At 36.5% G+C, this 12,352-nt stretch overlaps 1 protein-coding gene across 1 annotated transcript in view; it reads left to right on the top strand.

Moving 5' to 3' along the window:
• Positions 1-1,675, top strand: part of H2.0 (Homeodomain protein 2.0) — a 46,801-nt gene extending 45,126 nt beyond the window's left edge. Inside the window, exons 2-3 of the mRNA XM_073966990.1 lie at positions 595-1,208; positions 1,312-1,675. Of these exons, the coding sequence (XP_073823091.1) occupies positions 595-1,208; positions 1,312-1,563 (866 nt within the window). The 3' untranslated portion in view covers positions 1,564-1,675. The remainder of the gene's footprint in view (positions 1-594; positions 1,209-1,311) is intronic.
• The last annotated feature ends 10,677 nt before the right edge of the window (positions 1,676-12,352 follow it).

Below are 12,352 nucleotides of genomic sequence, written 5' to 3'. Positions count from 1 at the left end.
TGCAGAAAGGGTCTATAGAAGCATCCTTTCTTGCACAAAGGGTCTATAGAAGCACCCTTTCTTGCACAAAGGGTCTATAGAAGCACCCTTTTTTGCAGAAAGGGTCTATAGAAGCACCCCTTCTGGCACAAAGGGTCTATAGAAGCACCCTTTCTTGCAGAAACGGTCTATAGAAGCACCCTTTCTTTCAGAAAGGATCTATAAAAATATAAAAAGTGGTCCATAGAAGCACCCTTTCTTTCACAGAAGAAGCATCCTTTCTTTCAAAGAGGGTCTATAGAGGCACCCTTCCTTGAATATGGGGGCTATAGAAACACCCTTTCTTCAAGTAAGGGTCTAAAGAAGCACACTTTTCTTTCAGAAAGGGTCTACAGAACCACCCTTTCTTTCAGAAAGGGTCTATAGTAGCTGAAAGGAAGGGTCTATAGAAGCTCCATTTCTTTCAGAAAGGGTCTATTTCAGATACGAAGCGGACCCAGAAAGCCAGCCGGCGATGTTTCTTGTGTACCGAGGCCTTTAGTATTCATTAGGCAATATTAAACTATTTTTTTTTTTTTAATTTATTAAAGTGGATATTTCTTCTTCTATTTCCAGTTCCCACAATGGCTTCGTATTCCGCCCTAACGTCAGCCGCTCTAATACGCCTTCACCACGCCCATATGCAACAAAAATCAATGAACGCACCACCACATTTACCCGCCGCCCAACCAAATTTCTCTCTCTCAGCTCTTATGAATCCGATGTGTAGCATGAAACCCGGGGTTCCCACAAATTCCCATACCGTAGGACTGGCAAATTTCTCCCTACAAGCAGCCGCCGCAACGCCAAATTCTCGTTACACCACAAAGGGAGCCATTAGTTTCGATATTCCCGCTATGAGGGCGGCAAATTTAAATTGTATTTCAAATTTACGGCATCACTCAATGGCAGGAAATGAGGGACACATAAGTTTTCCTTCAATAAGCTCAAACTCTCCAGCTGCAAGTGGTCCGGGAAGTAGTGGTAGTAATATGGCTAATAGCAGCAATAGCCATGGCCCAGCCACCACCTCTATCAGCAGTAATGGCAAACGTAAGCGTTCCTGGTCCCGTGCCGTATTTAGTAATCTACAACGTAAGGGTCTTGAAATACAATTTCAACAACAGAAATACATTACAAAACCGGATAGACGTAAATTGGCGGCGAGATTGAATTTAACTGATGCTCAGGTAAGATTTCTTTATTATCCTCTCTCTCTCTCTCCCACTATTATTTGAAACACATTTCCCATTTTACCTTCAAAAAATAATCATTCCCCCTTTTTCCTAACAGGTCAAAGTGTGGTTCCAAAATCGTCGCATGAAATGGCGCCACACCCGTGAAAATCTCAAGAGCGGTCAAGAGAAACAACCCGCGCCACAAGGCCAATCGGACAATAATAATCATTCGGCAAATTCCTCGAAAACAAACATGGAAGGTTGTGAAACATCCACATTACCCACCGGTTATTCCTCAGATTGTTCTTCCAGTTTGGAGTTAAGCGACCCAGAGGATGACGACGATGAAATTGATGTTGTCGAATGATCGACTGGGTTGGCCGGGCGGAGCATAGCTTTAATAAATTATTTATTTTTTTAGTAATAATTTTAAGAATATTGTATAACAAAATTTTCTAATAAAAAATAATGAAAATAAACTTATTCTTTGAGGATGCCAACCTTATAAGGTAAGGTATTGGTAAGGTATATCGGCACCATATTTTCTATTGCAGACCTTAGGGAACCGTTTTTGTATGAGTGCTTGGTTCAATTAGTTCAGTTGTGTGTGTATGGGAGAGGAGCGTCTTCGAGAGTACATTTGTTAAATTTTCCCGATATCTGCATTAGACACCCGATTTATTACCCAATCACAAAGAAAATCGTTTCGAAATTGTAACGAAATTGGCACGAATTACGAATGCTGCATCCGATTTCGGATCCAAAATCGTAAAGAAGATTATATGAAGTGATTGACATAATTTCGAAATGAAATGTCGGAGCGAAGTCGGATCAAATCCGGTCCGATTTCCGATCGAAATCAGAAGAAAATCCTAGGGAAATTCGGAAGAAATATTTATTTCCGACATTTCTCTCGGAATTCGTAACGAGAAGAAGAGGAGCAGGATCTTGCGAATTTGCTCAGACGCGTCAGACATCCGACATTTGGTTTGCTGAGACGGAAGAACACTTAAAAGTATGTAAAGTATTTTATTCATACTCCCTAAAGTATGCCAGAGCAAATATTGTATCTATAATGTCCCAGCTGGGAAGCACTTCCATAAAACAGATCGGCGGTTGTTGGCTCTGATAATTGTAGTGCGGTTATTTTCTCCAGCAGGTGGCGTTTCTTTTGTTGCATTGAGGTACTGACTTTTGCAATTTCTGCCCTCGAATTGAACAAACATCCAAGGCAATTGATGAATTCCTACGACTACTCTTGACACCCACGCTACCTTGTGTATCGAATTTTCTGAATCTTGCGGTTCGGTTAAAATAGATCGGCGGTTGTTGGCTTTGATAACTGTACTGTGGTTATTTTGTCCAGTAGGTGGCGTTTCCTTTGATGCATCAAGGTACTGATACTTGCGATATCTGCCTCGAATTGAACAAACATCCAAGGCAATTGATGAATTCCTACGACTACTCTTGACACCCACGCTAGCTTGTGTATCGAAATTTCTGTATCTTGCGGTTCGGTTGCCTTGACGTTTTAACACTCCTAGTCTTAGAAGATCTAACCATCGTCGTCATCTGTTTGTTGTTGCTGAGTCTTTTGGGGACAAGGACTTTGGAGGAACGTATAAACTACCCGTCGATATCTACCACAGTGAAAAGGCCCGACTGAGTAATATGAAAATTCGAGAGTTACAGAAAGCAACATTTAAAAGACAATTCTTGAAGTTTTGTGGGGAAGGTACCCGAAGTTGTCAACATCATTTAAGTGTGGACAAAAAATTACAAGGTGCAAAGTTTGGATCAAATCGGTTCGAGAGTAATCGTTCGCATCAAACAAGGACATGACTCAAAATTTTCTGAAACAAATTTCACATAAACGTACATGGAGTCCTATCACAGGAAAGTCAGCTAAATTGTAGACTTTATGAGTCGGAACAACATCATGGTCGAAGCAAAGCTCACCGTCACCTGTAGCTTGCAGCGTTGCGATGGTTACAACGTTTTGTTCACGAATCGTGCAAGAAGTGGAGGAGGAGAAGGACTTGTCTGTCTAATACACCATTCTATACAGTACAGACCTATCTCGCTTGAGCTAGACTCTAGTGACTCATAGTGCATGAGGTGTAGAATTATAGTGTGGTACTGCCGATATAGAGTTGTTTTATCTATACACACCGCCGATGAGTAGTCGTGCCATGTGACTGACATTAATTCGCTATTGGAGGGCAATAACCGTCTGATGGTAGGGGGCTACAATGTCATTATGAACCTTGGCATTCCGTCCTAGACAATGATCAAAGGAGTACAGCGGTGGAAGGACAAATTGATAGCTCAACATTTTGCACGCTAAATGAAGACGCTCCTACGAGAACAAGAGCGGATTGCCACAGCTCGGTATGATAAATGACGTGGCAACCTTTTATTTCCCTTCGCTCAGATCCTCTTCTGATCATCGTCTCCGTAAACTGACTACCCGTCTTCATAACCTATGACCACCGTACTTTTCTAAACTATAGGAAAGCTGATTGGACATTATCATAACTGCGGCCGCTCGCTGATAACTTGTTGGTCAAATACCCGAAACTAGACCAAATTTCCGAACAGAGGCGATTGGGCCTAGCTAATGAGGGTGATGATCTTCGACGAACAAGTCCTAAAGACCCCAGAGTTCGGGAACATATTCTCAAAGTTAATAGGCGAACATTAGCGGAAAAAGTAGCTAGATCACCTGAAGCAAAGTTACATTGGTAGATGATTGTGTAAATTGTGGGCAACGGTTAAATCACTCTGAAATCCGGGGAAAAAGGATATTACTATTAACGGTCTGACAGTGGCAGGTTCGAGAACGTAAGCGTATCATTTTAACCGGCAGTTTATAGAGCACCGCGAGAGCGATAGGGCGAAGAGGAGTGTTCTATGCCATATAAGAGCACTCTCAGCCGAGGACTACCACCACAAATATTGATGAGCGATATTGCAGACGTCATTCCAAACGCGAAATCATCCAAATCGTTGGGCCACACGGTCCGGAGTTAAGTTTTTGACAAGTGTCCTCGACTTATAGTTAGCCACCCATATTTTCACAGAAATTTTAAAAATAGGCAGGTCGTTCCCATGCTTAGGATGCCAGCAGAGGCGTATCGAACAGGCCTATTTCCCTCCTGTCGCGAGTAGTGAAGGTTTTAGAGGCACTTCTCGACCCCATGATGAGAAGTTGTTTTCCAAGTGCTCAACATCAGCATGGCTTCCGTAAAATGCACAGTACCACAACATCATTATAGGCCAAAGATTTCAGTCGAGGACTGAATCTGAACAGGCCATGCGATCGAAAAGTTATTGTGGCTCTTTACCTATCGAAGGTCTTCGATACCGTCAACCATGCCAAGCTGTCCGATGACATCATCATGATATGAATTATGTCCCACCGCAGTGATTATTTTCAACTTGTCTCTTGCTACAAATTTGCTTTACTTCGAATAAGTTTCCGACAAATTAAAACGACTGCATCTAGCATAGAAATCCACAACAATTGACTTTTGGGTGAAATAGGGCGGTATGGAATAAAAAAGTACTTCCAATAGATTCATATTTCTGGAAAATTTAATTTTTCCTTCTTCGGTAAAGGACTTTGCGAAGACACGGGAAGTAGAAACTAATCGAAAAGCTGTGTTTGTTTCTCAAAATCTCAACAAGTTAAAAAGTATCAATCGGCTTTGCCTATGGACAGATCGAATACCGGTTACATAACCAACATCCTTTTCCTGAAAATTAGGTATTTCAGAATTTTGAAAACTGATGACCACGTCCACTCTTTTCAATATTTTTTTTCAAAACTATCGAACATAATTTCATGAAATTTTCAGAAAATGTTCAGGAATGACCCTAGGTTCAAAATGCTATATATTTGTTGATGAATTTTGGGGGGGCTGTTGTTTTATAATCGCTATATTTGCTAAACTAATGAATGCATCGGCTTGCAAATTAATTTTCGAGACAACAGTGGTTGGACCCACGATCAAATGTTCTATCTTGGTGCCCGAACATGGCCAGTTTTTAAGTATGTTATATCTTGAAAACTAGCGAATCGATTTTCACGAAATTTTGTGGAATTTACCGTCGTACATGTGGGCATGAATTTCGGTATATCCCCTATTAAGAAAAACGACATATTTACAAATTTCCTTAAATGGTGAAGTTCAACGGTCCATCACCATGAAAAACTAAAATCATATAGGTATCAATAAAGTCGTCATCACACAATCTGCTTTTTCACATGTATGTTGTCACTTTGGGTATACTAATATAGAAACCAGCTGATGTCATACATGTGAAAAAGCAGATGGTCTGATGGCGACTTAAGCTTTTATTAAGTGTGTCTGCGTACTCGATAATTTGTAATAATTATTACAAATTATTACTGAATGTTGTTTTTTTACACAAATGTTCAGTAAAAGAGAATGAATTGAGAAACTTGTTTTGAAATTTTTATTACTGAGAACTTATAATTTTTACTGAAGGAATTTTGTTCAGTAACATTTTGTGGCTTTAGGCAGTTGTCAAAAGTTTAAAATATTCAAATATCATAATCGTAAATATTAATCAATTTGAAAATTTTTACTGAATGTTGTCTTTTTACTTTTTTAATTTTTTCATTTGAAAGAGTATAAAATGCTTTACTCTCTAAAAAGAAGTTACTGAGTAATATTTACTGAGAAAGTACAAGGACAAACCTATTATTAGATCGCTTTAGGACGATAATAAATCCTAAACAGCACCAATGGGCGAAAAAATCCGACAAAGTCCGTACGAGAAAAGAAAGGTTGCAGACCAAATCTGTTGATAAATTTAAAATCCTCAATGAATAAATCGTTTTGACAATGAACCCGAAGAAATGAGGTAGAAAATTTCTATTTTTGATTTGTAAAGCATAAACTCCATAAAAAGTTGTCATTAAAACGCAATACGACGGATCTGCAACGTGGGCCTGGGGGTCTGCTAGTTCATAATATATCTAAAAATTTCATAATTTGTATATATTTCACAGCGTATCTTCAAAACTGTTACATTTCTCTTAATGTTATCTTTTGGGAAAATATTCGCTTGCAATACACAACATTTAATTGTTGTAAATTGCATGTATCCCCTTGTTTCTAGCCAATTTTTCAACAATCCCAATCCCAAATGAGTCGCCCAGTGCACACATAAAACAAAATATTGAGAAAAACGATAATTTGCCATTTAACGGTGCTAATCTTTTTATTCAGGAAAGTTATTATAAATATGAAAAGTTATGACTATATCAAGAGCTTTGCCACCTAAATTTAAGATTTTTCAAAAAGTGCAGTTAATCGATGTGTGCACTGAACGGTTCAATTGTTTACAATAATGTTCTGTTCCATAACCTGCAAGAAGCTACTATTTTTTTACTACGATAACATTTTTCCTTTATGTTATCGGAAAAATAGTAAAAACTAGTGGATTCCTGCAGTACTGGAACAGACCATAAGTTTTGTAGAAAATATGTTAGTCCCGGTCCACACTATCGTGAATTTCATTAAAAAATTTCATGAAATTAGGCGTTCTTAGTTCGAATTCCTGATTACGCCAATTTCATGATTTTACTCTCGATTTAGAAACACATAATTTCATGAATTTTTTCAATAAAATCACTATAGTGTGGACCGGGACTTATGAAACACTGCTTAAACAACGTTAAGTAAGCATTTTAGAGTTTCAGTATGTTCTGAAGAATTGATGGGTACATTATTAGGAAAAATTTGTGAAATAGTTTCTGAAGTAAAGGTTCGATCAGTGGAAAAAAGGCTAACTTTAGCTCGGTATAGATGAGGTAATAAAATCAAAACCCGATCTAACAACGCAAAACCCAACTAATGCTTGGTTTACATTTACGAAATCCACTCGATTTCAACTGTCAATTCCATTGCTCAAACGTCAAATGAAATCTAGATATTGTTCATATTCTTCTGTGAATCGTTCTTTTGCTAATTATTAAACCTAAGCGATTTTGTATTTGACCAGAAGATGCTGTAGCATAATTTTTGGATGAATATGAACTAGATCGGCTAATGTTTTGGTGTAGCCCCCTTATAGCGGTACCTTCCGATCTTCGATATTTTGGGTATTTAAGCCACATTTTCCAACTAAGTTAGCTGTAATTTGGTATTTACTTAGGGTTCCTAGTGATCACAAAACATATCCACCAAAAATCTTGGACTTGGGTTGACGTTTGGGTATAGCCCCCATATAACGGTAACTTCCGATTTTCAGTATTTTGAGAATTTGAGCTACATTTTCCGAAAATCAATTATAAGTATCCTTTATGCCTAAAAGATGTGCTTGTGTCATCCAGAATAGAGGATACGATACGCAACGAAATATTGATTTCAATAGTTTTTGATGTACCTCAAATTAGGAGGTGTTTTAGTTTTGTCCGCTTATAGTTGCGACCTAAAATGTTTTTTGAATTTTATCTTTTGTTTATTAAATTGTGCATTCCTTATTTTTGTGTGTTTCCAATAATAAAGATATAAATAAATAAAAAATAAATTTATTGCTTTGTTTTCTTAAAAAAATATCATTAAAAAAATGGCCGACACTGTATATCAAAACTTCGGTGTTACCACCAAATAATCCCTTACTCAAACATCAAGTCTAAGGGCGACATCTACTGAAGAATAGCACAACTAAGAGATATACAAAATATGTACGCCATAGCGAAGATACAACAACCCTCCATAAGGCATTGCCACATGCTAAACCAAAGAGAGTAGCAATTGGTCTGTTCCTTTACTTTTGAAAATGGTAAAACCGTCAAAAGTAGCAAAAGTTGTGAACTGCTCTCATATGAATTGTGTGGGGTCAGAAGTAAAGGAACGCGTTTCGAGTAAAAAGTGGTAAAACTTGAAGATTCTTGCACGTAAAGGAACAGGGCTAATAATTATAAAAATGAAGCGATGGCACCATGGTAGAACAAATATAAGGTAAAGTTAATACTACAACAAATACAACTCGAACAACAACCACAAAGGAATTTGTTTTTGTTTGTAAGACCAAAACTTAAAACTCGACGCCTGACGTGTGCGTACAAAAATACAAAAACAAAATACATGTATTTCAAATTGAAAACAAAAACAAATACATGTATTTTGTTTTTGTATTTTTGTACGCACACGTCAGGCGTCGAGTTTTAAGTTTTGGTCTAACGTTACTGCCAGTTGTATTTGTAAACAAAACAAGGAAATGTCTATAAATTATTGGAAATTAAAAAACTAATAATTTTTCACATTTGGTTGAATATTTTCGAAAACATGAATGAAAATTCGTTACATTTTCAATTTTTATGTTTCCACATCATTCCACTAAATGCATAAATTCTCGCAGAAAGTAGAATTCTTGCAGAAAAGTTTGGGGTCGCTGGAAATTCATAGAAAAAGGAGAAGCTGTTTCAATGTTTTGTTTTAGAAATTAAAGAAGCACGTGTTTATTAGGGCTTTATTTTTTAAATTCTAACGAAATACCTCAGATATTAACAAACGTTATTTCGCCTCTACAAGCGTGGATTTACTGCGCGGCTTATCGTTCGAACTTGGAGGAGGTTACATATCATTGATATAAAGAAGTCTTTCTGGGAAATGGTTTTTTCCGATTGATATTTTTTTCTCAAAAATATATGTCCCTAATGTACATCGAAATAGAAATAAATGTATAAAATGTCATATGAAATTTGACACTAACGTTACAACCCAGTTCAGTCAGCTGTGTATTGCTGCTACCTTTTCTTATTCTACCATGCGATGGCACCATGGCCCAATAGTAGGTCCTCCATCAAGCGAATTCAAAGAAAAACGAAGATTTTAAATGACAAAATTCATAAACGGAGGCGAAAAAATTTTTGAGGCGAATTTCTTTTCTGTCAATTCAGGTAGATACATACAAAACATTTTCCGAGAAAAAGTTGTTACCGTAGTTATTTTTGTTTGACGAAACGTAAAATACCAGCTGATCGAACTTGAAATGCTAAAATAAGTTTTTGTAAATTAAATTCTCATACAAACACAACAAATGTTGACATTTTACGTGTACAACATTAAGTTTATTTGTTTTCTTTTTTCGAGATACATCTACCTGTTTCTATACAGTACGACATTTCAATAGCTCACAGCGAATTCAAATGACAAATATGAATTTTGACAGCTCAAATCGAAATCATCTGATTTTGCCGGAGGACCTATAATTGGGCCATGGATGGCACATCACTACGTCAAGAAACCATTTTCTGATGGATTTTTTTTGAAAGAGCCCATGTTCGCGTAGCCCAAATTCGCCCCTGTCCATGGGAGAAAGTCTTAATTACCCGGCCGAAGGCCGGCTACTTAAGAAAACTTGCGATTTAAAGGAAATTTTTGTATTTTTATCTGAATTTTTTTTCCATTTGTTGTTGCTTTTTCGCTTATTGTTTTTATTTTTTATGGATGTAAAGCTGAAAACACATCCAACGTTTGGGTAAAGTTATGTGTTGGGCGTTGAGAAAAAACAACAGGGCGACGCCGACACCAGAGTTCAGGGTTGATATGTTTGCCGGCATATACACTCCGGTTCATCTGAATAGAACCAACCAGTATTTGCCAACAAATGCCGTTATATCTGACGAAAGGAGAGGCATTGTAAATTATAATTTTGTGGACATGTAGAGTATATAGTAGCCGATATTTTCAATACCTAACATGTTTCACATATACGTTATAACGGTACTTTTTACTCGCTTTATTAAAAAATGTCAAAATATTAGCATGTTTTAATGGTTCACCAGGATAGAACCAACTTATGAATTTACCCAAATCCTTTGTCAGATGTGGCAAAGTTTTACAAAAAAACTATTTATAATTATAAATAAAGGCCGTGAGTGTTCATTGCCAACAAATATTGTGAAAAAAATGTATTAGGGTCTGGAAATTTGTTGAAAATCGATGCTTAGAGCTCCAATAAATATTCTTATGAAGGAATCGGTAGAAACAATTTATAAAATAAAAATTTTATGCTAAATTATGTTCAAAATTTTCAAGACTACAATAAAATTTCAAAAAAGTCACATTTGATAGGTTTATAAGTACAAAACAGAGGAAATATGGTAAAGATTACTCAAAATTCTACCTTTCCAAACCAAAATTTGGTATTTTATGTCAGGAAAGTGAATGCAAATCGATGGGTTCCGATCAGTTTTGTTGGCTGTGGACACCAACAGGTCTAAAAAATAATAAATTCCCACCGGCGAACGCTTAATGTCAACATCCAACGTTTGGCTTTATGTCAATGAAAAGATTGAAGCTGAAAAAACATACAACGTTTGGTTAAAGTTTTGTGTCGTTTTGCCCGTTTTTACACTGTTGGGCATGATGCCGAAAAATTCAAATTCATTTCAAAAATATATGCCGGCAAACACATCAACGCCGGACTTTGGTGTCGGTATCGCCCTGTTGTTGTTGTTTTTTGTCAACGCCCAACGCAAAACTTTATTCAAACGTTGTATGTATTTTAGCTTAAAGTTTTGTGTCGTTTTAGCCGTTTTTACACTGTTCGGCATGATGCCGAAAAATTCAAATTCATTTGAAGTATATGCCGGTAAACATATCAACGCTGGACTTTGGTGTCGGCGTCGCCCTATGTTGTTTATGTCATGTTCATACCAGCATTTGAATCACGTCGTTCGTTCTCATAATTACGTACACGAATTAACCCGTTCATACGACATGGTACACAATTCATAGCAACATGATTCATATTTTCATGGTTTTTGTTTACTGATTTTAAAGAAAGTTTAAACCAAAATACTGGTAAAATTATTTTATATGAACTGAAAAAATATGTATCCTTCTTTCAGATATCTATTTAATATTAAATTCTATTATTTTCATTCATGTTTTCCATTTTTTCTCACAATTTTGGTGTTTTCAGTATATTTTCAAATTTTTCTATTTCAATAATTAACGAGAGAGACCCCTGCCAACATATCTTTTTGGTATACAGCAATGGTGGGCAAATTTCGAGAGGCTCATGTATTTTTTACACTTTTGTGTGTGAGGCAGAGCATTTCTGCCCATCAGTGGTATACAGACATTCCGGCAGGCATTTGATTTTTGTTTCTAAATTTGTACGCGAATTTGAAACGATGGATAAGAAATGCAACTGCAATGGAAGAGAAAACAAAATTTGCTATGATTTGAATGTATACTAGCCGTTAAACTGTTTACTTTTCATTCATATTTTGCAGTTTTTGTAAAAAGTTTTGGATTTTTAATACATTTTTAATTTTTTATATTTCCTGTCATAATTAATTTATTTCGATAAATTCTCTCATTTGTTAGAGATGGGACATATTTTATCGTCGTTCTGAGGGTAATTTAAATCGAACAATGTACAAAAATTGTTGTTCGTTCTCAAAATTTTGTATGGGAAATGAAGTAATTGTTTCGTAATTTGGGGTCGAACATCGAATAGAGAGTCTAGTCTGAACATGGCATTGCTCAAACGTTGGATGTATTTCATGGTACAATAATACAGGTAGCATTATCATGCCAACTGATGGTAACATAATTGGTATGTTCCAGTACTGCAAGAATCTACTAATATTTACTATTTTCTTCGATAACATAAAGGAAAAAATGTTATCGTAGTAAAAATAGTAGCTTCTTGCAGGTTCTGGAACAGACCAAATGTGTCAACTGCATTGAATTGATGTTATAGTCGACTTATCTCTTTGACTGCTACACACGAACTGAGTGTGCCGTCTCATTTATTTCACAATCATGTCTCTACACTAATGCTTACAAACTAATCGATTACAAATATATGTACATTTATCGTTATCAAAGTGTTATCGATATGTGTTATTATTTACAATAGCTGTGTTCATGCACTCTTTTCGACCACAATGTCAAATTTTGACACCTTATGCTTAGTTTACATTTGGCGTCGTTTCGTGATTTCGAAGGCGTTTCGTGATTTCGCGCGGAATCAAGCAAAATTTATCATGATTTCGCATACAAAAATGAAATCCTCTCATTTCGTGATTTCAGCGAAATCAACATCGAAATCACAGTACACATGATATACAACCCTGCTTTTGCCTAAAAAAGTACCAA

Source organism: Musca autumnalis, unplaced genomic scaffold, assembly GCF_047663935.1.
Source record: "Musca autumnalis isolate F117 unplaced genomic scaffold, ASM4766393v1 scaffold_2, whole genome shotgun sequence".
In the NCBI taxonomy this organism is placed as follows: Eukaryota; Metazoa; Arthropoda; class Insecta; order Diptera; family Muscidae; genus Musca; species Musca autumnalis.
Note: the sequence above shows the minus strand (reverse complement) of the source record. Positions and strands in the feature narration are given on the sequence as shown.